This window comes from Rhinatrema bivittatum, chromosome 10, assembly GCF_901001135.1.
Source record: "Rhinatrema bivittatum chromosome 10, aRhiBiv1.1, whole genome shotgun sequence".
Classification (NCBI taxonomy): domain Eukaryota; kingdom Metazoa; phylum Chordata; class Amphibia; order Gymnophiona; family Rhinatrematidae; genus Rhinatrema; species Rhinatrema bivittatum.
In genome coordinates, this window is record NC_042624.1 from 85932446 (window position 1) to 85958180 (window position 25735).

The 25735-nt window shown below is 42.9% G+C and overlaps 1 protein-coding gene across 2 annotated transcripts in view; it reads left to right on the plus strand.

The window, feature by feature from the left end:
- Positions 1-25735, plus strand: part of SYDE2 (synapse defective Rho GTPase homolog 2) — a 77024-nt gene that overhangs the window by 10455 nt on the left and 40834 nt on the right. For both annotated transcript variants that reach the window (XM_029618813.1, XM_029618812.1), the window contains exon 3: positions 9202-9900. In XM_029618813.1, coding sequence (XP_029474673.1) covers positions 9202-9900 — 699 coding nt within the window. The remainder of the gene's footprint in view (positions 1-9201; positions 9901-25735) is intronic.

Below are 25735 nucleotides of genomic sequence, written 5' to 3' on the forward strand. Positions count from 1 at the left end.
CTTTATCCACATGTTTATAAACCCTTGCAAAAAACCGTAGCAAATTTATGAGGCAAGACATCCTTGGGTAAATCCAAGCTGGCTGTGTCCCATTAAACCATGTCTATCTATATATTCTGTGATTTTGATCTTTAAAATAGTTTCCATGATTTTTCCCAGCACCAAAGACAGGCACACTGGTCTATAGTTTCCTGGATCACATCTGGAGCCCTTTTTAAATATCTGAGTTACACTGGCCACCTTCCAGTCCTCAGGTACAATGGATAACGTTAATGACAGGTTAAAGATAATTAGTAATAGGTCTAAAATTTCATTTTTTAGTTCTTTCAGACCCTGGGATGTATACCATCTGGTCCAGGTGATTTGCTATTTTTCAGTTTATCAATCATGGGGGTGTTGTCCATAAACTGCTATTAATCATGTTGACTGCTTATTACTTGCATCAGTAGCATGGGATCTATTGTTATACTCACTGGCAGCAGGGCTCTGACCACGCCTCCCGGCTCCTTTCCATGCGGCCGGCGGGCTCTTCATGCTGCCAGTGCGGGCCCAGGCAGTCCCCTTCTGGTCTTCCTGTTAGGCGTGCGTGCCACCAGAGGAAATTTAAAGGGCCCACAGCAGGAAAATGCCGCCGGCCCCTTTTGATAACATCAGGCCCTTTATAACCCGGCAGCAGACATCCTCCCAACAACATGGCAACCAGTTCTTGATAGCGTGCCTCTTCAAGCGTTCCTGTTCTGCGTTTTTGGACCTCCCTGTTCCAGCCTTCCTGCTCCTGTTCCAGCCTGCCTGTCCCTTCCTCTGTACCTTCTTGCCCTCGGATGGATCTCCTGGCTTCTTGACCCCGGACTGGACCTCTTCTCGCTCCTCGCTGCCAGCCCCTGACCTTGGAACGGATTCTCTCTGCTTCTCCCCACATTTTTTGGAACTGGACTGTGGTATACTCTGGACTCCTTCCTTTGGTCTTGGCCAGACTCTACAAGACTCTGCCTCCACTCGTCATCACAGGGGTCCACCTAAGACCAGCCAGCCCTGGCACCCAAGGGCTCAACCCGCGGGGAATGTGGGTTGGTAGTGGTAAAGCTCCTGTTGGCCCCTGCGTCACTCCGGCCTCACCTCCTGACGGTGGAGACCTGCAGGGGTTTGTCCCTTCAGGTAGCGCCAACACTGCTTCAGGCGAAGGGTTCACAATCCTATCTGGATTCACAACATCTATGTTTATTATTACTTGATTATTTGCAGTTAATTACATTTGTAAAGCAAAGCGATGTACAAACAAAATCAAATAAGGCTAACAAGTTATAGCTAAGTCAGAAAAGCATAAAAAAGATCAAAGCAAATAAAATTACAGTATAATATACAACAAACAAATTAGGATAATTAAAATAGGGAAATACAGCAATTGACAATATGAGGTAAAAATAAAATAATAAAAACCATAAAATAACAAAAACGGTACATTATGTAATCAATTGAGAAAAAGCCAGTAAAAACAGGTGTGACTTGAGTGCTAATGTTTGGGCACTTGCCAGGAACTTGTAACCTGGATTGGTCACTGTTGGAAACAGGTTGCTGGGCTTGATGGACTCTTGGTCTGACTCAGTAAGGCAACTTCTTATGTTCTTATTTCAAATGAAAGCACATCTCTATTTCTAATTGGCTCCTGCTGCCATAGGCTTCTCTTCCTTCAGTACCAGTCATACAGCTGATCTGATGTGTATGGGAGAGAGAGGAGCCAGTGGGCAGGAAGAATGGCTGGAGGCTGCTGGTCCCAGCTCTTCTGCAGACCAGGTTATTGGGGGGAGGGAGAGAGGTCCCTGGGAGACTGGAAGAGCAGCTTTCTAGTTGGGGACTCAGGTGATGGGGGGAGAGGGGAAGTAAAAACTCAGGGATGAGGTGGGACCTGAGAATGGGGGGAAGAGAGAGTGGGGACTGAGGCATGAAGTTGAGACAGATCCAACCTTGGTGTGGTGGGGGGCAGTTTGGGGACAGGGGGCATAGCCACCACAATGCCTAGGGCAGTGGTTCTCAACCATGTTATGCAAATTTTCTCTCATGCATATTCATTGTGGATATCCTGAAAGCCCGACTGGCTGGGGGGGGTCCCCAGGACAGGGTTGAGAACCACTGACCTAGGGGATGACAAAACCCTAAATCTGTCCCTGTGGTAGGCAAAACAGTTGTGCTGCTGTGAAAGTAATTTCTTCCTACCTTAAACTCTATTAGTGCCTAATAGTTTTTTGTATTTTTTTTTACAAACTAGTTGTTGAAATTGTTCTGCATTTTACCCATGAGTCTCTTTATTGGAAAATTATTCCACAACTTCACCATGCTTTACTTAAAATATCCCTTCCTATGAAAGTGTTTTGATTCCCTGCCCCTTTCTGTTTCCTGCTCTTTGAATGAAAAATCTCCCGCAAGATCCCTTTAGGGTTCATTGGTAGGGCTGATGTGAGGGAATGGCTCATCAAATGTTTTCTGGAACTTGAGTAGTCTGAGTTTGGAAATCTTCCAGCATACCTAAGCCCATGTGTCCCTCTTTGTTAACTTATTGTATGAATATTAAGCCGGTATAGCTGAGTAACACTTTTTTTTTTTTTAAACCTTTTGGGTTTTGATAAGATAATACATTTTTCCTTTAAAATAAAATTGAGCGGAGTAGTGGCAAAAATTTGGCATTTCAGTTGACTTTAGGAACAAACAGAAATACCGTCTTTTAATGTTTCTTGGAAGATATTCATGTTTAATGCTTTTGTAAGCCTTGGTTTAGGCGGCATTTGCTTCACTTCTCCATATTAGAACAATCATATGCTGGGAAATTCAAAAAACATTTGGCCAGGTTCTCACAAACATCTCCTTGTATCAGCCAATACATATTCTTATGAGGCTGTTGATGAAATCAGGTTATTCCATTCTCTAGAGCAGTGGTTCTCAATCTTTTTTGGCCGGGACACACCTGACAGATGGTTCTCACATGCATGACACACTGAACATGTGACCATCACGGGGCTAAATGTAAACATGCACTCTGCATCCACAGGAATCCCATCAACCCCAGCAATGAGTGCAGAGCAGATCTAGGGCATTACCCTGTACAACTCTGGTTCTGATGACATCCCTGTAAAAGCAAAAAAAACTCCTTTTACTACCAGGCAAAATAGCCTTCCTTATGAAAAGACAGTAATTTACCACTAATGCATATCCTGTTGAGAAAACACAACAAATAAGATTGATACAAATGCCTACATGCTAGTAAAATACCTCACCTCGGTCACACACTCTTCACCAAGTACAGAAAAACCACAAATTATAAATATGGAGACAGAAACTGGAATGGAAAACCAAAAAAGCCACTCTGCATGCAGTGCGAACCTGGAGAAATGGAAAGAGAAATATAGCACCTAACAAACTCTCAGGATTTGCAATAATGCACACAAACTAACCCGCACAAAGTTACACCTGTTTTATGGAACACACTAAAACAGTAACAACCCTATCTAAGAAACACAACTATTAAACCAGGCCCTAAACACTAATACATTTCCTATTGGGAAAACAGAATAAGCCAACCTCATGAATAAATGAAATTCATCACGTCTATATTTTCATAAATAAGAAATGAAACAAAAAACTGAACTAAATCCTTACATATGTTATCCCCTATGCTTAATAACAGTTTGTACTTTGCAACCCTTGTTTAACCCCCCTTATCCCTGTAACCTTACTTTGTAAACCGTTATGATGGTGTTATTTTGACATTTCCGAATGACGGTATATAAAACTCATTAAATAAATAAATAAAATAAAAAGCCAAGTTGCTATAGAGCCCCACACAGAAATAATTGTAAAGCTATACTAAAAATGTTACAAAACAGCTGCTGAACAGAATAATATCCAACAATTAAAAATTATTAAAACATGTCCAAATATGAATAAAATATTTCAAAACAGCAGACATCACATAATGCCCAATAATTAAAATGGCAGTCAATCAAGAAAATAAATTTTAGAAGCCACCTTTACTTACCCTATCCAGCAACTCTCCTACTCCTTTCCCTTCCAGGCCAATAGCACTCACCAGAAGCAGCAAGGGCTGCTGAAGCTCTGTCCTCACAGTCCTCTTCCTTAGCGCCCACAACCAATCACTCACACACACCCCCAATTAGACCCCACGACCAGTCTCTCTCTCTCTCTCACACAAATGCTCTCGCACCCATTCACACCAGCTCTTACCCAGGCTTCCATTCACACCCACACACACAAGCTCTCACCCAAGCACCCATTCACACCAACTCTCACCCAGGCTTCCATTCACACCCACAAGCTCTCATCCAAGCACCCATTCACACCAGCTCTCACCCAGGCACTCATTCACACGCAGACACACAAGCTCTTACCCATGCATTCATTCACACCCACAGACACAAGCTCTCACCCAGGCTTCCATTCACACCCACAGACACAAGCTGTCACCCAGGCATCCATTCACATCTACAGACACAAGCTCTCACCCAGGCTTCCATTCACACCCACAAGCTCTCACCCAGGCTTCCATTCACACCCACACCCACAAGCTCTCACCCAAGCACCCATTCACACCAGCTCTCACTCAGGCTTCCATTCACACCCACAAGCTCTCATCCAAGCACCCATTCACACCAGCTCTCACCCAGGCACTCATTCACACGCAGACACACAAGCTCTCACCCTGGCACTCATTCACACGCAGACACACAAGCTCTCATCCTGGCACTCATTCACACGCAAACACACAAGCTCTCAACCAGGCACTCATTCACACGCAGACACACCAGCTCTCACCAAAAACTTATTCTTCTTTCACTGCAAGGATGGGCTACAGTTCCGCTGTGGCTTTACTCCGGTAGGCCTTCTTTTTTCACCACCATGGGAATGGGCTCCCGTGGTGGCCTCGGTCGGGGTCGGGTTTCCTCTTCACCGCCACGGGCTGAGGCAGCCTTGCTTGGTCGGGTAACCTCTTCGCCACCACGGGCTGTGGCGGCCTTGCTTGGTCGGGGTTTGGTTTCCTCTTCGCCGCCGCCATGGGCTGTGGCGGCCTTGCTTGATTGGGGTCGGGTTTTCCTCTTCGCCGCCATGATTCCCATGGAGGCCTTGCTTGGTCGGGGTCGGGTTTCCTCTTCGCTGCCACGGTCCCATGGCAGCCTTGCTTCATCAGAGTTTAACACTTCTATTCCTCCCACCCCACCCCCGGGCATTCTGATGCCTGCCTCACCGGCCAATCAAAGGCTTCCTCCCTTTTTGCTACTCCCACTGGCAGGTAGAAGGAAGGAGGCTTCCGATTGGCCTGCGCAGGGGCAGGCAGAATGAAGGAGGCTTCCCATTGGGCAATGGGGGTAGGAAGAAAGAAGGCTTCCAATTGGCCCGCGGGGGCTGGAAAAAGGGAGAAGGAAAGTACAACGGGGCAGTGGGACACCGGGAGACGGGACACACCGGTTGAGAAGCGCTGCTCTAGAAAGATCGACTTCTGCAGTTTTCCATTGTCGTAAAATAATTCTTTGGGCCACCCTATAGAGAGAGAAACCCTGTAACCTCAAAGGTGCATTTTTAGAGGCAGGCCCAATAAAGTTAACCATAACTGGTGAAATAAAGTTACATTTTTTTTCCCCAAATCTTTCAGCCAATGAACAATGCCAGAGCAAATGGATATAGTTACTCTCCACCTGGAATTCCCCCAACACTTACTGGGTAATACTTGCCAAACAGATAGATCAGCATAGGATCTCAAGGCCCTGGGTATAATTTTAAAAAGGATCCCCCCCAAGTCGCTATCTGTCACTGAACTCCTCCATAACTTCAGAGTCTCTTGCCACTGTTTACTCCCAAACCGCTCTCCCATTCCATAGTCTTTCTGCTCCTATTCTTAGAACTCCTTTGATACAGTTCATGGCTTTAATTTTACATGTATTTGAATTTAAAAAAAAAGTGTGCCTTTTAGTGCGACTTTACTCCAATTCAAAGTTGCATGGTAGAATTATTTATGTATTTATTTTTGCTTATTAAAAAACGGAGTTGGGTAATTTGGTAATGATTATAAGAGGTAGGGACTAGGAAATACTTTTGAAGAGTTAATCTAAAAAATGAGAAATGTTTAACTTGTATGATCTTAGTGGGAACCTTCATTTTCAATTTTTATTTTATTTTGCCTGGGAATTTCAATGCTATAACAAACAAAAAAAATCAGTGGAAAAATGACGTTGTTATAACAAAGAGGAGAATATTCGGTGGAAAAGTACTTTTTCCTCTGATTTTTTTGTTGTTGAAACATTGAAATTCCCAGGATAAATAGAATGAAAAACTGAAAATGAAGGTCCCTATTAGTTAACAACTTTATATATGAACCTCTTTTTTTTTCTCTTACTCTCCTCATTGTTCTTGTTTATTTTGATCTCAATAAAAATTGTAAATATCAGCTGGAAGAGTAGAGGAGAAGAAGGAAACGTCTGGGTCAAAAAGAAGCGTGAAAGATTCCAGAAACCTAAGAGTTTGCAGTTTGTTTGTTTTTTTGGCGCCACTGTAAGTAGTTGCGTCGTCCCATCCAGGTATCCGTCTGTTAGCGCCGAACAGGAAGGCAGTCTCGTTCTCCTTGCGAGCGAAGAGGCGGGAAAAGACCCCGTGTTGCTGCACTCTTCTCGGAATGTGGTGCAAGTGTAAACGTGCCCGCGGTAGCGCTTCCAGCGCCGCCTCAAAAGGCCCTTTCACCGAGGACTTCAAATAGCTGCTCTGGCCAGAAGAGGTTTTGGCACTGCTTCGACTTCCTGGAAAAAAAAAATGTAAGGCGAGCCAGAGATGCTGTGAGCGGGCCGGGCTCCTTTCTCCTCCCCCCCCACAGCACACTGCACTTCTTTTTGACCGCACCGACTCAGCTGCGCGAGACAAAGAAGCCTCAGAAGACCCCGGCAGCGCTCGCGCGCCTTTGCATCACAGGCTGCTCGTTGTAAAACGGTTTGGGGAGGCTCGGCGTGCTCTTTCTGTTAACGGCGCTGTCAGAAACCCGTTACTAACGTTAGCAGAACTAACGCGCTCTCTCGATGCAGTTTTACAACGAGGAAGCTACAGTGCGTCAGCATCCATCCTTTTGATTAGCTTTGGAGAGGGAAGCCGAAACCTGCCCACTCCAAGTATGATTTTCTTTTGCATCAGAAGAGAAAGGTGGTGTTGGCGGCAATAGAAAAGCCAGAGCAAAACCCTTACTCCTGTGGGCTGATTTAAAGAATAAAACAGTGTTTTGATACTCAAACAAATGCTCTGTGCTTAGCACGTGCTGCTTTTGGTGAGATCGGCAGGGTCGAAAACTAAATCTATGTAACAGTCTAAGGAGAATTATGTTGATTACCTACGTAATATAAGCTGAATATTGAATATCCATCTCAAAACGTTTCAGAAAAATCCTTTGGAGCCATGCATTTGAGTGCTGAAACATGGTATCGAAGTGGGGTTTAGGACAGTTTTATGAAGTTATCGGAGGACTTTGAGGAAAAACAAAAACCCTCACTAAAGTAACTTTGATCTTTGCCCTTAATTTGATACAGGATATAAAGTTGAATGCTCACTGAGGTGTAGTTCATGGTTTTGTTTTGTTTTTTTTGCAAAAGATAGTTTTCAAAGATGTCTTGGTGTGGCCAGCCTTGGCAGAGTCCTGAGATAATGAGCCGCTCTGCCTGATACTGCATCGCAGCAGCTCATTATCTCAGAACGGTAGTAAACCTTCCCGCCTGAGGGGACCATTTTGCAGTTTTGTTTTGCAAATGGTCCCTTCGTGCATTACAATGTGCAAAAGCCTGAAACTGCAGGCTTTCTTCACATTTGAACATGGTAGAGAACCCTCTGAATGAAATTGCGCTTTAGCACCAGAGACATGAAATGACTTGTTGAAAGGGGAAGGGGGAGGAGGAGAAGGAGGTTGAGTCTTGCCCTCCAAGTTGCCCATCTGTGTTGTTGCAGCTGGCTGTATTGGTCATCCAGGAAGAGAAAGTGTGGCATATTTTGATTTTTTTTTGTTAATCCTTAGCATCAGTAACAAGTTCTTGGCCCATCTGTTCTGTAATGTTTGTTGTGGGTGACTTTTGGTTTTACTTTTTTATTTTTTTTTGGGGGGGGGAGTCAATTTTCCAAAGAAATAATTTGTGCGCTGGAGAGCACAGGAAGTCTGTGCTGAGGCTGGGAGGCATTTGTGCATTGAATTGCTGCATGAAGAAGATTTGGGTCTTATTAAAGTACAAGGAATTTGGCGTAACTAGTTTTCGGTACAGGGGCATTTTAAGATGGTGCTCCAGGTGGAATGGAGAACTGTTTGGTTTGTTTCAGGAGCTGACAGTGACGACGGGATGGTGCTTGTGGTCTTGGAAGATTTTGCAAGTGCGCAGTCACCCGAACACTCGAAGAAAAAATCCTGACCTGGGAGGCGAGTAGAAAGGAGTTGGAATTCCTAGAAAAGTGTTCTGAAGGGCAGGGCTGCGGTCACCTGGGTCTCTGGAGGCTGCTGTGAAAAAGGAAACCTGGTGCCTCACGAATGCTTAACCACCCATGATTTATGCAGCTTTAATTTCAAAACAGTCTTGTCGAAAATAGACCGTGGTGTTAGCCGGAGCAGCTTTCTGAATGCGGTGATTGTGGCCTGCATGTTGATGACAGAGCTGTGCTCCTAGCTTTCTTGAAATCCTTTAAGCAGTCTTTGCGTAAACCTGCCTCTGTTTTTTTTTAAAGTTTAGAAGTGCACACACGCTTTTCAAGCAAATGCTTAGAGCTGGAATGTTTCCTTCTCCCGTCAAGAAGAGAACTATTTTTTTTTCTTACTGCTGGTGCTCTTAAAAGGTGTGATTGTCCTGCATAAGTGATGTGAGAAAAATGTGATATAGTTATACCAGGTATATAGGATCAGTGTAGGTAATGCACACATGGCACTTTGGACGCCAAAAATTCAGTGTTCACTCTATTTTAGAATGTATTTGTGTTTATTACCTGCCTTTTTGAAAAAGGAATTTTCCCATGGTGAAATCATCATCAGCCGTCACTGGAGTGGTGGGATTAACAACAATATTTAACACAAAAAAAATTATAAATACACAAGATTCAACAACTTTATAAAGGGTTTTGTACAGTTATTTGCATTTTTACTGTCAGCGTTGTCTTTGGTATTAATAACTTTTTTTTTTCTTGCAACAGATTTCATTGAAAATGTTTATGCCTCCTCTGTGATTAGACGAGAGCTTAAAGTTTCTGAGGCTAATGAAGTTAATGAGAAGAGGCTGCAGAATAACAGCATCACGGTGTCAAAAAAGCGCAACTGGCTTCAGCAGAGTACCCAGAAATCCCCCTTTCGGGAAGAAAACCGGGTTTGCATGAAGAATCCAGGAGAGGTTTCCTGGGTGCCCAAGTCATCCTGCCCAGGGCTCAGAAAGCTGCCAGTCCCCAGGAGGCTGCCTGTTGGACCCCAGAACCCCGTCGGAGCACCGCACAGCACTAAGAACATTCATTCTGCTCCTGCAAGCTTTGCCCCCTTAGGCAAAACGTGTGCGTTAGGTGAAGAAAATGATGCAGATGATGAAGGAGAAATCTGGTACAATCCTATTCCTGAAGATGATGAACCTGTTCATCCCATGAGTTCTGACTCCCAAGCCATCACTTTGCAGAAGAAGCTGTCCGACAGTGATCTGACTAAAGTGCTAGGGCCTACTGGAGGCCTTCCATGTTCTTCAGAATGTGTGGGGGGCGTGCAGACGGCTCCTTCCAGCGAGATTAATTGTGCAGATTCCTTACATTCCACAGAGAGCTCCGTGCAGCTGCACAAGCAGAGGTTTGCGTGCAAGACTCAAACAGGGAAGACTGTGGAGGAGAAGTCTTTGTATAAATCTTTTGAAGCAGGTAAGCAGCATGTAGTTTTCTTAAGAGTATCTTGCTGTTTAACAGTTGAAACAGGTCAACCTTACCCAGACTATTTTCTTGGTGGGTTTTTTTTTTTCCCCTCCCTTTTCACCAAATGAATTCATGGGCATATATTTTTAGTAGCTGAAGGGATGCAGTGGAGATACAGTCTATTTTTTGGAGCAAACTAATTTTCAGTAGTAGAGTGCAAGGAAAGAAAACAGGGCATCCAAAAAGATGTTACACAAAGAGGCTCCTAGTGTAAGCTGAATGGAAAGCAAAAGAATGAGCGAAGTTTTAAGTACAATTTTAAGTTTTGGTTTTTTTTTTGAAAGTTGTAAGAGATAATGACTTTCGGATACCAGGAGTAGACGGGTTCCCTATAAAGGCACTAATAGCACAAAAAAATGAGATCTGAGAATCCTGAGAAGTATTTAGCATGACCCTGCACGCTGAAAGTAACTGGACTGAACTCGTGAATAGAGATGTGAATCGGAACCAGAATCGGTTCGGATTTCAGTTCCGATTCACATCTCTACTCGTGAACGGCTTTATATATAAGGACCACAGCTGGAAAACCGATTCTTGTAGAAATAGGAGGCCAGTAAAATCTTAATTAGGAGGCTAAGATTAATGTTGCATGGATCTAGATTGATTGATACCTGGTTTAATCATGCATGCTTTAAATACTGCCAGAACTGAATTTAAAAATAACTTCTATTACTTGGATTTGGATTGAAAATTTGCATATTTTGAAAAATAAACCTGCTCCTTTCCCTTAAGAAGCAGTTTTTTTTTCCTGAAAGGAAATGCTTTGAAGGACCTATTCATCCCAGGCAGTAGATCTCAAGGCCTCATTTTCATGACCAAAGAAGCTCCAAGTCCCATACTGCCACCCAATCAAAGGCAGGGTTAGGATTTTGACTGGATCTAGAGGAGACAGACAAAATCCCAGTATCTATTCTAGTGGACCTCCCTGTTGGAGGTGGATTGAAATGTACTGTAAACCATTGTCAATTGCAACTCATTGTAATCTTTAACAGTTGGGTCCTCCAGATCAAGAAAGGAGGCTATAGATTACATCAATAGGGAATCGCTCACCCTAAAGATCACTAAAGTTCACTCAACATCAGGACTTGCTCCAATTGGAAGTCTCTTTCTTCTTGCAGACCAGAAAGGTCAAATCTGTCCCACTAGAAAAAAGAAAGTGGGGATTTTACTCTAGATCTTCCTGGGTCCCAAATGATAGGAGGAGTCTGGCTCATCTTAGATTTAAGGGCCTTGAACAAATCCAGAAGAGGGAAAAAAGTCAAGATGATTACCCAGGGCTCTGTATTTCTCTCCTAATAAAAGGAGACTGGATACATTCGCTGGATCTGAAAACGCCATGTGCTGTTGTAGAGATACATCCCAGCCGGAGGAAATATCACAGGCTTACTACATCCCCTATACTTACTTTGTGCCCAACTTTAGCACTGCAGGTATTCACAAAATGTCTTGTACTTGTGTCATTTCTACACAAATTGGAGGGTCATGTGCTTCTATACTTTTACTCTTGACCAGTCAGTCATCCATCTTGGGCAGGAGTGGATGGATCCATGCAGAACACCGTCTGCAGTCACTACAGTTTGTCATTGGCTACTCCAAATCCAATCTGAACCTGACACATCAATTGGAGTTTATAAGGGCTGTTCTAGACAATAACTTGTGACTTAACCTCCTCACCAACAGGACCAGTGATTATAGTGACCACCAATGGAAGGAGTAATGCCAGATTCAGCAGGCATCTGTTGGATCCACGTTGAGTATGCTTTATGGTTTACACAGTTCATGTAACTTACATGGTATGAATATTTCCATGAGGCTAGGCTACTGGGTCCTAAAGTCGCAATGTTGTCGCTTCGGGATTTCAGGGAAGCATCTGTTATGGTACAGCTCAGAGACTCCGTTTTGATGACTTTCCCATTCCAATCTGATAGGGTTTTTTTTTCCATTCCAAATCTCTCCTTACTAACTTGTTTCAACCATAGATGCGTCCAGTCTTGGTTGCGGGACTCATCTAAAAGGGCTTGGTACCCAAAGCCCCGATCCTCCAAGAGAAGAGGTTGCATATCACTTCTGGAGTGACAGGCAATTAATTCTGAATGCTCTAAAGGCTTTCATGAATCGGGTGGCCAATAGAATTGTCTTTGGTTTAAACAGACAGTTGAGTGGTCATATTCTGAACAAATAGTGTAGAATGGGCTTCATCCTTCTGTGTCAGAAAACTGTCAAGGTATGGCACGGGCTCATTTCTCATGTGACTACGCTAAGAGACGACAAAGTATTCTAGCAGGCACCTGGTATGGTCCCTGAATCAGGATTTAACAAACGGCATCTTTCTCAAGTGGGGCATACTCGGCACCTCCTGTGGCTGTGGTAATGACCACAGGTTCAGCCCTTGATGCAGCATTGGCCGGTCCTGGCCAGATTGCCTCAGGAGACCCGAGTCTGAAGAAGAAATCGCATTGTTGGCATTGGGATAGTGCATTGTTCCTCTTCCAGCCCCTATCCTGGCCCCGGAAGAGAAATGCATTGGTGGCGTATGGAACAACGCATCGCCGAATCTGGCACTTCCAGCCCTTGCCAAATTGCCACAGGATACCGGGGTCCGAATCAAAATGCATTGGTGACAGTGAGATGGTGCACTGCTTGCCTGCCACCCCCTCCCCAATCCCCTCACCTTCCTTATCTGGAAATAGAAGGTCGGTGGTCTTGCAGTGCTGTGTCCTCCTTTTTCTCTGCCAGCCCTGAGTCATGCTTTGAACCATGTGGGATCATCTCCAGCTCTGATCAGGCAGAACCAGGGATCACTGTTCCACCTCTACTTCTATGGTCCTCACAGTCTGGATGTTTAAGGGGATATAATATGCTATGTCATTATCTCTAATAAGCTGTCTTATATCATTCTGGCTTTCAGAAACAAAAACCACCAGGAGTTCTTATTGTTTTAAATGGGTGCAATTTGCTGTCTGCTGTTAAAAAAAGAAATGAAACAGAACTGTAGGCAATGAGTTTCAGAAAGCAGTTTTTTGCTCTTTTGCAATTTCCCTCTCATGGCATGTGATAGAGTAAGATAACATGGGGGTTTTTATTAGATAAGTTTTCTGCTCTTGCCTGGAGAGGGGGAAAAACCTGTCAAAATTGCTCCCAAACTCCATAAGAGGCACTATGGGGTAGATTTTCAAAGGGTTGCGCGCGTAAGATACGCGCACAACCCCCAAAAACCTCCCCCTGCATGCGCCGAGCCTAACTTGCATAGGCTCGGCGGCGAGCGCAAGCCCCGGGACGCGCGTATGTCCCGGGGCTTGCAAAAAGGGGCGGGGCGTGGCCTGAGCCTCCAAGCACAGTGGCCATTTGCAGCTGTGCCCGGGATCGCGGGCCGGCCGTCAGCTGGCAGGCGTAACTTCTTCAACAAAGGTAAGGGGGGGTTCTAGGTAGGGCTGGGGGCGGGTTAGGTAGGGGGGGGCAGAGGGAACGGAGGCAGACTGCGAGGCTCGGTGCGTGCAAGTTGCACAATTGTGCATCCCCTTGCGCTCGCCGACCCTGGATTTTATAACATGCGCGCGGCTGCGCGCGCATGTTATAAAATCGGGCATAGATTTGTTTGCGCTGGGTTGCGCGAACAAATCTGCGCCCGCGCGCAGGTTTTAAAATCTGCCCCTATGTGTTTGGCTGTACTCCAGCCTAGAGATATTTGTCTTCCTATCTGAAGCATAGTTTGGTCTGAGGGCTCCAGCAAGCGAATAAAAGCTGACCCTTGGTGTGGGCCGTGAGTGGGGTGGAGGACGTTAATGGACTGTCTCTAGTGATTCTGATTATCTTTTTTTGTTTTTTCCCTCCCCTTTAAGCTGTGACAAATGCCTTTCTGACTACTCCTGCTTTTATTCAACAAACTCCAAATATCACAAGTTATTTGACTTCCAGAGTCAGAGAAGCAAGGGGGGTGAATCAGGCCAATAGCGCTGCTGTGCTCTAGACTCATTGCTTCTCATGTTCACAGTAGGGAGCTAGTTCCACATTAACGGCAGAAATAAATCTTTACTCCTAGATTAGCTATTCTGGAGAAACTAATAGCAACGTGAATGACGTTTTGCATTCCTGTCCAGTGTGAGCACACAAGGAAATCTAAACTGCAATTAAACCAGGGGTAGTTCACCAGCATTTCTTGAGCAGGTAGTGAAGGCATAGGGAACCTGTGCACTAATGGGAGTTAATGCAGGTGGTATCTGACACCCATGTACTGAGGCCATTAATGCGCAGTATTTGCATGCATGTTAATACTGGTCCTCCACTGGTAATGCTAATACACATGGAAATTAGCAAACTCATCTGCAAAATTAAATGGCTTCATTAGGTATTAACACCTGATGTCTTATCCAGGAGTTGTAGCTGAGTCTTAACAAGGCTTGTCATACTGCAAAGACAAGGGATAAGGTGGTATTACCTGGAATGCAGTATCTTGGACCTTCTGGAAGCCTCCCCCAGCCACTTGGATTACTCCCTTTTTTTTTACTCACTTGTCCAGTCACTGTTTCTTTTAGGAGGCGTTGCAGAAGGACACCATAGTTTTTATGTTCTTATTAATGCAAAATATATTCTAATGTTCTCGGTCTATTCTATACTTCTTAGGAGCTCCACACACATTTTATGACAGTTAACTAGGTATGATAGAGAGAGGGAGACCAATAACCTCTTGCCTTATGGCACTTGATTTGATTTACAAAATTATTTTATTTAGGATGTCATTCTTATATTCTGTTGTTTCTAAAGCTTGCAACAATAAACCTCAATTATACTCAGGTGGGCGGGATGTTTTTTTCTTTTTCTTAGAGGTTTGGAATGACAAAATTAGAAACTCTGTGAGGTTTCTTTTTTGTGATTTTACATCAATAGGAATGCCTATGTGATGAAATTCTAATTTATAATTGCTTTCCTGTTCGCTAATTTGAATGTAATCAGAGGGTAGGGTAAAAAAAAAAAAAAAGAGTGGTTTGTTTCTCTGAATTCCCCCTTTTTTTTTTTTTTTTCTGTGACTTAAAATAAGGAGGTTTATCTTGTGAGGATCCTTTTCCTACTTCTTGCATTTGTTGAACTGATAGAATTAATAAATGAACTCATTTCTGGTATACCCAGTGGTGTAGCATTGGGGTTCGTTGGATTGCCGTAGATGAAAAAGTTTCTTGCCCCGCCTCCCGCCCCCATCCCCCAGCTTGAAGAAACATTTGCCCTTACTACAGCGAACCTCTCTGTACTAGGAGTCTGTAATCTTATATAGCAACCCTGCAAAGAGCGTCAGAATGTGAACTCTTGACCACGGCCTGAGAAGGATCATTAAAAACTGTGCCTTGGCACCTTAAGTCTGTTAAGAGGAGCCTGCATCTCATTTTGTTCCTTTTTGTTTGTCCCCGGGCCTGTCATCTCTGCAGGTAGTGTGAGGACTGGCAGTAGTATGTGCTGCAGAGCGCTAGGAGCCATGTGCATTGCAAAGAAATTGATTTTTGCCTGCTGTGATTAACCAAAGATACTGCACATGATGAGTTTTCCAGGCCACACAAGCCCCTTCCTCAGATGTGAGAAGGTTTATATTACAATTCAGTATATATAGTATGTGTATGGGTACTTACTAGATCTTGGTTATTTTTAGCTCATTCAGCATGGTTCTCCTTTTTTTTTTTTTTTTTCCTACACCATATGAATTTCTCAAAGTCTTTGTAAATGTGCAAACGTAAATCAAAATAAGATACATATGGGTAAACTCCTAAACCAATGTTTCCTGACCCTCTCCTGGAGACACACCTAGCCAGTCAGGTTTTCAGGATTGCCCAGTGAATATGCATAAGATGGAGATCCAGGGTATGCACATCTATCTCATGCATGTTCATTATGGATATCCTGAAAACCTGCCTGGTTTGGTCTGCCTCCAGGGAGAAGGTTGAGAAACACTACCCTAGGCTTTTGTGTTTCTGGGCCTCCTGGGAGAAACCGCATAATTAGCCTGTTGGCTGTGTAATTTACAACCTACTGCACAATCAACAAATGTAAAACTCCCCCCACCTCCTAATTCAGTCATTTATTTATGTATTTTATTTATTTATCGAGATTTATGTACCGTCATTCGGTTTCGCCATCATAACGGTTTACAAAAATACAAAGGTTACAAGGTTAAGGGGGAATAACAAGGGTTCAAACTGTTGATAACATAGGGGTATCCTATGCAAGTTAGTTACTGTTCAGTTGTACATTTCACTTCTTAGTTTTAGTACATAGTTGTGATGAGTTTCATTTTTCTTCAGGTTAGAATGGAGAGGGTTGGCGTTGTGTTGTTCATTGGGTGAGTTGGTATGCTTTGTTGAACACCCATGTTTTTAGATCTTTTTTTGAAGGTTTTTAGGTTTTCTTGAGTTTTGAGTTCAGTTGGGAGGGAGTTCCAGAGTTTTGGGCTACCTAGGGAGATAGCTCTCTTTTGGGTTGAGGTGAGTTGATTGGAACGCATAGGTGGTATTTTTAGAAGTTCCTTATTTGCTGATCTGAGGTTTCTGTTTAGGGTATGTAGTTTTATAGAGGAGCCAGTTTTCTTGTTTTTCATATATAATTTTATGTAGGATGGATAGTACTTTGTATTCAATCCTGAATCTTATTGGTAGCCAGTGTAGTGAAATAAAAAGTCATCTTAAAAAAAAGATACAGGGTATCTGACTTGCTCACTCTCTGCTACTTGCTCCAGCCCCTCCCCAGTAGGCAGCCTGCAGGGAACAGGACTGGAGGGGGTGAGGTTGAGGCTGCAGCATAGGTGAAAAGAAGCAATCTGTTCTCTGATCCAGCCCTTTCCCTCCTGTTGTTGCCTGCCTCCTCCTTTTTCATCCTGTTCTGAAGGGAACAGGCAGGGAGGGTTGAGGTTGGAGTGGACTGAGAAAGCAGTCAAAATGTTTGATCCCTCCTAGATCTCTTAAATCAACCCAAAGATGATTTTTTATATAATTTCTGGATGGAGGGATGACCCTCTAGAAGAATTTAATCTTTATACAAAGGCTCTTGCACTTTATATGTGGTCAACCATACAACATCTACAAAAACCTGGATGTATTTAGGAAGTCTGCAGCTGCTAGTGACCAGCAACGGGCAGAGAGGGCATTCATTTTAATGCAGCCCCTTTTGAATGTCTGTTACCATGTGTCCTAATATGTGCGCACGTATATTTCTTTGTAATTTACAGTGTGACAAACTGTTAAGGCTGGGAGCATTTTCAGCATGTAGAAGCTTATTTTCTTGGAAAGACGACAAGGACTTTCTTAAGAAAATATAAAAAGGATGTTTGCACTATATTTCAATTCAAAACAAAAGTCACATTTCACAGATTTGTAACTTATGCTCTGACAGATAGTTGATCTTTATACTTAGAATCTTGAAAACTCTTCTGCAGGAAACCAAGGCCTGTGGTTTTTCACATGCCTGCATCTAGGTTTAAGCATTAGGAGATTACATTTCTCTAAAACAAAACAACTTTCACTGGTACCATACATTTTTTCCAGTAATTATCTTTGTCCTATGTGAGTGGGGGTGGGGCGGGATCTGGCCTGGCAGCTGTGAGAGCCCTTGATCTGCTGTGAAGCTGCCTTTGGGGGTCCTGGTTCTCTTGACTCGTTGCCTTACATGTCTGATTCCATTTCTTGTATTCTCTTAAACTTTTGGGTTTCTTTGCCTTCCCACTGTTAATATTCCCACTTGGTGATACAACTTGTTTAAAAACTAGTATAGCGGGCAGTGTCTGAAAGATTAGGTGGGTTCAGTCATTAGCTGGTGCTGTCCAGACTTTCTTAGATGTAAATCTTTTGGAATTTTTATGCACGTGTGCTGCATCTTTTACTTTTTGTTTTCTTATCCTTCTTAGTTCTTCCATCTACAGTAGCCCTGGAATAGAAAGACCATTGGCTGCTTGCCAGATGAATGTTTAGATGTAAACCAAGGATGGATGAGTTTATTTTAATAGAGGGTAAATCCCACAGGTCAGTCATGATCAAGCCTGTCAGACTTTTCCAGCACTAGGGAGGAAATTTTGGTTCAGCACTTGTTGAGCCAGAATAACGTATTAATGCAAATAGCTTAAATCAACATTTGCAAAACTTAGACCTATATGAGTTCTAATATTTCTGCTATGTTCCATCCAAAATTCATGGGTGTTTGTTTGTTTTTTTTTGGCTCAGCAGTTTCCTCCTACTCCTTGGCTATTTAGAACCGGTCTCTATTTCACTTCATTGCAATGAACCTTCAGTTCACAAATACTTACCCCTACCTCTTCCCAGCCACCCCACACCTAAATCTAATAGTGGTCCTTGACCAGGAACCACAGACCCTATTTTTGCCTGCGAAACCTGGTACATATACTATCCATCACTTTGACTTGCCTTAGTAAGAAATAGCCATTCATTAAGTCGGTAACTTTCAAACTGACGGCGTGCACAAATGTGTGCGCATTTGTCAGCGCGTGCACATGGACACGCCAATTTTATAACATGCACACGTTTATTCGTGTATGTTATAAAACTGGCTACCCGCATGCACAATTTTATATTGACGCATACGTGTGCGTGAATCTCGTCTCGAACGCATAAGGGGGGGGGGTTTAGTAGGTACATGCGGCAACACAATAGGCCTATTTCCCAGTTTGTCCCAGTAAAGGAGCGGATTTCCTAAACGCCCTACCTAACTTGCCTCCCTTTACCCTACTATCCTCTACCCCTAAAACCCACTGACTGCCCTTTTTTTTTTTTAATTTAACTACTTACACGCTGTCCATAGCAGTAGCAAGTTACACGTTTGTGGGATCCTGGCGTACACTAGTGCGTGTAACTGACTTCATGGGTGCAGTCCCAGCCCTTTTTCACCAAACCTTTTGTATCTGCATACCGGGAGATGCGCGTGTGACTCCTTGCCTCTTAAAATCCGCGCAGCCTGCATGCGTCCCAGTCACGCGTGTATGTCCTGGATTTGTCGTGTCTAGGGCTTTTAAAATTCGCTCTTATGTAACTAAACTAAAATCAAGACTGGCCACTAGATGTTGCTGTTGTGTAATGGCTGAGATTCCCTCCCCAGGAGATAAAAATGCTGAATCCACTGCATTCCTAGCACTGAATGGCTTGGGAACTGTATTCTCTTATTTCAACTAGCCCAAATTTTTTTTTTTGTTTTGTTTAAACTTAATAATTAACTTTGTTAAATCCTTAATTTCCTTCAGTTATTTGAGCTGCAGAGCTTTTAATTAAATTTTAGATATGGAGAAGTAATAACAGTAATGTGTAATTACTGTTGGGAGGGGTATAGGAGTGATGTATAATGTGCTGCTGGGGGGAGGGTTGAAGGTGCGATGTGTGTGTGTGATTGCTGGTGGGAGAAGGGGTTGTATGAGAGATGTGCTTGATTACCACTGCTGCTGGGGGTGGTATGCAAGTGGTGTGTATGATTGTATCTCTTTGGCAGGGAGGAAGGGGGCACCGGGGTGGTGTCAGGTTTGTATAGAAACATAGAACTCGATGGCAGATAAAGACTGTATGGTTCATCCATTCTGCCAGTCCACATCTTCTGCGTGGCTTTATATTCCCTTACTCGCTCTCAGAGATGATCTGTGCTTGTCCCATTGTCTCCACTTCCTCCACAGAGTGGGTCCACTCTGTCTGTAAGAAAGATTTCCTTGGATTATTCCTAAGTCTGTCCCGTTTCACCCTCAGCCAATGACCCCTTGTTCCAGAGCTTTCTTTTCTGCTTGAAAGAGGCTTGCTCTTGAACATTTATTCCTTGGAGGTATTTAAATGTCTCTATTCATATCTCCCCTTTTTCCTCCTTTACTCCACGGTTATACCTGTCTAGATCTTTACACCTGTCCTCATGTGCTTTATGATGAAGACTGTTGACCATTTTAACAGCTCCCCTCTGGACTGACTGTTTTGATTTATATCCCTTTAAAGGGTACGGTCTCCAGAATTGTACACAAGTCTCATCAGAGACTTATACAGGGACAGTATCATCTCCTTTTTCCTGCTGGCTATCCTCGCCCTGTGCACCCAAGCATCCTTCTGACTTTTGCTATCACCTTATCTACCTGTTTGGCCACCTTAAGAACATTAGATAAGATCACTCCCAGATCCCACGCCTGTTTTGTGCACAGAACTTTATCCCCTATACTGCGCTGCACCCTTGGGTTTTTGCAACCCAGATGTATAACCCTGCATTTTTTAGCGTTAGATCTGAGCTGCCAGACTCTATAGACTGTTCCTAAAGCTTCATTAGGTCCTTCCTTATGTTTTCCACAACCTTGTGTCTACCCTGTTGCCGATTTTGGTACCACTGGCAGAAAGGCAATCCTTTCCCGATAGCCCTTCTACAATATCGCTGAGAAAAATGTTGAAGAGAACCGGACCTGGGACCGATCCCCGAGGCGCGCACACCCCCTTTCCTCACCACAATTTAACCAAAACCCCTAAGCAGAAAAAAAAATATATAAAATTCAACGCACGGTCTCCCCCTCAGCAAACACTATTGTAGTTAGCGAGCTAGACCTCCTGCTCAGAATCTCTCGCTTCAGCAGCGGCTCCTGTGTGTAGTTACTGCTGAGGGGAGCGGGTGTGCTCATGACATGCCAGGGCTGCAGGAGCTTGCAAGGCCCTAGCATGTTGAATGATACGTTTTGTCTTTGCGGGGTTGTTTTGGCATGTTCACTTTTTACATGCATGATAATTGCCCTCTAATTCCTTCATTGTGCCCACTGAGATATTTTGTTCAATAGGGATTTGTGAGGAAAGCTTGCTGACAGCGAGCTGCTCCTTTTCTTTGGCTTTTCAGCAGTGCTTTATTGACATATTTGCACAGAATGATTTGTAAGTATCCTGCTGTGTTTAGTTAGATGTGTAGTATAAACAAGGAAGAATACATTTAACCTTAACCACTGCTTCATTTTAGAGATACTAAAGTATATTTGGTGAACTGGTAAATTTATATAGATATATAATTTTCAGGAAAAAACCTAATTTTGCTTAAGCAATTTAATTGGTTAGCAGCTTGGTTTGATTTAAAATCTTTCAGCAAGATAAAAGTCAGCAAACAAGTTGTAGTTAAATTTATTTATTTAGTCTATACTGTTTCCCACTCAAACAGTCTGTCCAAAGTGATGTACAACAATTGGAAACAATAATAATTAATACTTTTCTGTTTTACTAATTTAATATATTTGTGATTAGTTTTCAAGAGTTATCCTCCAGGGGATGGGGGAGATCAAAACGGACACTACTGCCAGAGACTGAGATGGAAGCTCCTGCTGTTACCTTTTTTTTTTTTTTTCCTTTTATGATCCTTGTTTTGATATTCCTCAGTCCTGATAGGGAAGAAGAGGAAAGGAAAGCAGACTATATCATCTTCTGGTTTCCGAACAGTTCAGGGTCCCATGGATGAGCATAGTATAGCTCAGAGTCATAAGAACATAATTGCCATACTGGGTCAGACCAAGGGTCCATCAAGCCCAGTATTTTGTTTCCAACAGTGGTCAATCCAAGTCACAAGTACCTGGCAAGTACTCAAATATTAAATAAATCTCAAGCTACTATTGCTTATTAATTAATAGCAGTTTATGAATTTTTCCTCTAGGAACTTATCCAAACATTTTTTAAACCCAGTTACACTAACTTCTGTAACCACGTCTTCTGGCAATGAATGCCAGAGCTTAACTATGAAAAATAATTTTCTTCGATTTTTTTTAAATGAGCTACTTGCTAACTTCATTGAGTGCCCCCTAGTCCTTCTATTATCTGAGAGAGTAAATAATCGATTTACATTAACTTGTTCAAGTCCTTTCTTGATTATGTAGACCTCTATCATATCCCCCCCTCCAAACTGAACAGCCCTAACTTCCTTAGCCTTATCTCATAAGGCAGCCATTGCATGCTACTTATCATTTTGGTCGCACTTCTCTGCACTTTCTCCAGTGCAACTATATCTTTGAGATACAGTGACCAGAATTGCACACAGTATTCAAAATACGTTCTCACCATGGAGCAATACAGAGGCACTATGATATCCCTTCTTAATAATTCCACAGCACACTGAGCCAATGATTTCAATGTATTATCCACTATGACTACCTAGATATCTTTCCTGGGTGGTTACTCCTAAGATAGAACCTAACATTGTGTAACTACAGCAAGGGTTATTTGTGGCTATATGCATCAATTTGCACTTGTCCACGCTAAATTTCATCTGCCATTTGGAAGCCAAGTCTTCTGAATCGCAAATTCCTCCTGCAATTTATCACAGTCTGCTTGAGATTTAACTACTCTGCATAATTTTGTGTCATCCACAAATTTGATCACCTCGCTCATCGTACCCCTTTCCAGATCATTTATAAATATATTAAAAAGCACTGATCCAGGTACAGGTCCCCGAGGCACTCCACTGTTTACCTTTTTCTACTGTTAAGAGACCATTTAATCCTACTCTCTGTTTCCTGTCTCTTAACCAAATTGCAATCCACAAAAGGATATCGCCTCCTATCCCATGGCTTTTTAGTTTTCTTAGAAGCCTCTCATACGGGATTTTGTCAAACGCCTTCTGAAAATCCAAATACACCACATCTACCGGTTCACCTTTGTCCACATGTTTATTCACCCCTTCAAAAAAATGTAGATTTGTGAGGCAAACTTCCCTTGGGTAAATCCATGCTGGCTGTGTCCCATTAAACCATGTCTTTCTAAATGTTTTTGTAATTTTATTCTTTGACAGTTTCCACGATTTTTCCCAGCACTGAAGTCAGAGAGATGAAGCCTATGGGGATTCAAGTGTCAAGGCCTTGTTTGTATCTGGTGCCTTTGTGAGTCCAGGCACAAGTGTTCTGCCATTGTCGCCTAAGAGCCAATTGTATGATGGAGTTGAAATGCTCCATACTGCCCCAGTTGAGATCGGTAGTGGTGCTCCTGCTGTTTCTGTGGAGGGTGCCTTGTTGATTCATTAGGGATCCCAGATGATTCTCCTGCCTTGGATTGGCTGGGGTTGTTGAGCCCAAGGAGGGAGCTGGAGGAGGTTGAAGCCCTAGATTGAAGCCAAGCGGAGCAAGGGGCGCTGCTTCGTGTGCAGACATTGAATTCTTGTGATAGTGTCCTGGTGCCCAATTATGTCCAAGCGTCTACAGTTAGTGGTGGGCCCTTGAATTCTGGGAAGGTCCCATTTCCATTGGCCATTTCTCCCCCAGGGAGGTTGTGTGGGAATCTGACAGTTTTTATCCTGCAGTCCTGATGTGTGGAGGGGTGGTCACAGAAATAGAAAGGACACTGACCAACTCAATTTCACATTGTTACATTTACCGAAAACACAACATCTACGTTAGGAGGCTATGAGAAATCTATTTATTTTTAAAAATTTATAGAGAATGCCCTCTAGCAGTTCAGAGCGTGGTAGAAGATGAACATACATAATTATAGACGGACAAACAAGAAAAATAGTTATAAAATTAACATGGGGTTAGTCACAATGGACGAACTTCAAAAGGAGCCTTGCATGTGAGCGAAAGAAGAGAGGATTAGTGTTCAATGTTAGCACTCAAATGTTCCCTTAAAGATAAATATATATATATATATATATATTTATTTTTTTTTTCTTTTTTCTTTTTAAAGCCCTCACATCTGAGATTTTGCATATCTCAAATGGTAGGGAATTCATAGACTGGGGCCAGCAGAGAAAAATACCCTCTCTCGAGTCTCTGCCAAGTGTGCTAATAGGAGAGAAGGAATGTCCAGGTGGTTTTGATTAGCAGTCCAGAGTGTATGTGAGGGGTGAAAACTTCCCAAGGAGAATTAATATTATGAAATAGGTTGTGAATTTTGATCGCTAAGTTATATGAAATAAATGTTTGAACTGGAAGCCAGTGTCGGCCGTGGAGAATAGGTATGATATGGGCTCCTGTAAGAGCCCGAGCCGCTGCGTTCTAAATCATTTGTAAGAGTCTCCATGTTGTTTGAGGAAGCCCGGTGTGTAGCGCATTACAATAATCTAGCCCTGAAAATATAAGGGGTTACAAAACTGTACGGAAGTTATTTGGATTAAGGAGAGGCCAAAGATGACGTAGCATGTGGAGTTTGGCAAACGATGAGTGAACTACTGTTGTAATATGTGGTCTTGGTGAGTAAACTGGCTCAGTTATGACTCCTAAATTCTGCACCGCCTCAGATATGGGTATGGAATGTTCTTGAAATGTTAGAGAAGTGGGGATGTTGTCCCGTGGGAAACGAAAGAGAATATGATGATCTCGGTTTTGGAATAATTAAGGGACAGCCTATTATGCTGAAGCCAGCTTTGGATGGTAGAGAGGCAAAGAGAAGTGAATGGAGAAGTAAGGACCCAAGTGGAATTTGGTAGAATTGTACACCGAGGTTGTCTAATAGGCAGCGTGGCGGCATGAGATATACATTAAACAGGACAGCTGAAAGGGCTAAACTCTGGGGCACATTGGTCTTATCGTTAATTCTGATCTGTTGTGAATGATAAGAAAGGTATGATCTAAACCAAGCCAACACAGAGCCTGTTATACCAAGGGCAGCAAGCTGAACAGTAAGATATCGCAGCTTACAGATGACTAGCAGGATAAGCATATACTATTTTCCAGAGTCAGTACCTCGTCTTACAGTATCAGAGCTTGAAAGAAGTAGAATGTCAGTATTATGAAATTTACGGAAGCTGCATTGGTATTGCTTAAGTATAGAATGTTCTTAAAAAAAAAAATATTGCCTGAGTGAAGTGGAGGGAGGGTATAGTATCCACTTTAGGAACACAGGTGGCAACTTTACAAGCCTCTGGAGTGGCTTACATAAGACAGTTTAGCTTAGGGTGGCCAACTTTTCCACAGTCCTGGTCTGGATGCTTGAGGGTGAGAGGCCCCCTCATTTGCATAAATTTGCTCTCAATGCCCTTGAACCTCCATTTATACTAAGTATGGTACCCTCCAGTTCCTGTTATTCCTGCTCCTACTCACATACACACATTCTCTCTTTCTCTCTCATACACACGGACAAGTACATGCGCACTCTCTCACTCTCTCTCTCTCTAGTCTTCCTCCTTTGGCCACTTTCATGGCGTGGGTTGGAGTCTTCCAATCATCCCCTGTCCTTTTGAATGCTGGGTTAGGTGCAAATCTGTGTAGCAGACCGTAAATTACAGTGTCCGGTTACCTTTGTAACCGGACACTGTAAAATTAGTTTAAAAACTGGTCACCCTAGTTTAGCTGTGCATAATTAGTTGGAGTCTATGGAAAACATTATGCACAAGAACTGTTTAAGAAGTATCTCTGGGATGTCTTGAAATTTTCCAATGAGAAGGAATTTGCCCTCTCTAAGGATTTACGCGCGCGGCCTTTTAAAATCCGCCCCTTAGTGAGCACATATTTTCTTAAGATTCCCTACAAATGTATTATTATGCACCAGAGGAATGTTTGCATTTTTTGAGCCATTGAATCTGGAACTTTTCTTATTGATAAGAATGTGTTGAATTTTGTTTTACTGTCTGTGAATATCGGGTATTTGCCTTTGATGTTATCGGGCAGACTTATGATTTGGCTTGCCTTGTTTTGGGTCTAACCTTCTTTTTTATCCTCTTTCTACCCCCTCCCTCTTTTGATGTGCATTTATGATGTGTTGAACACTTGTTACAGATGCACAAATGTAAATTATTTAAATCTATATTAGCTTTGTTTTCATTCGTGTAATAAGATTATTCATGTGTTTGTATTCAATTTTTTTTTAAAGTTTAGATAACCTGGTCAAAA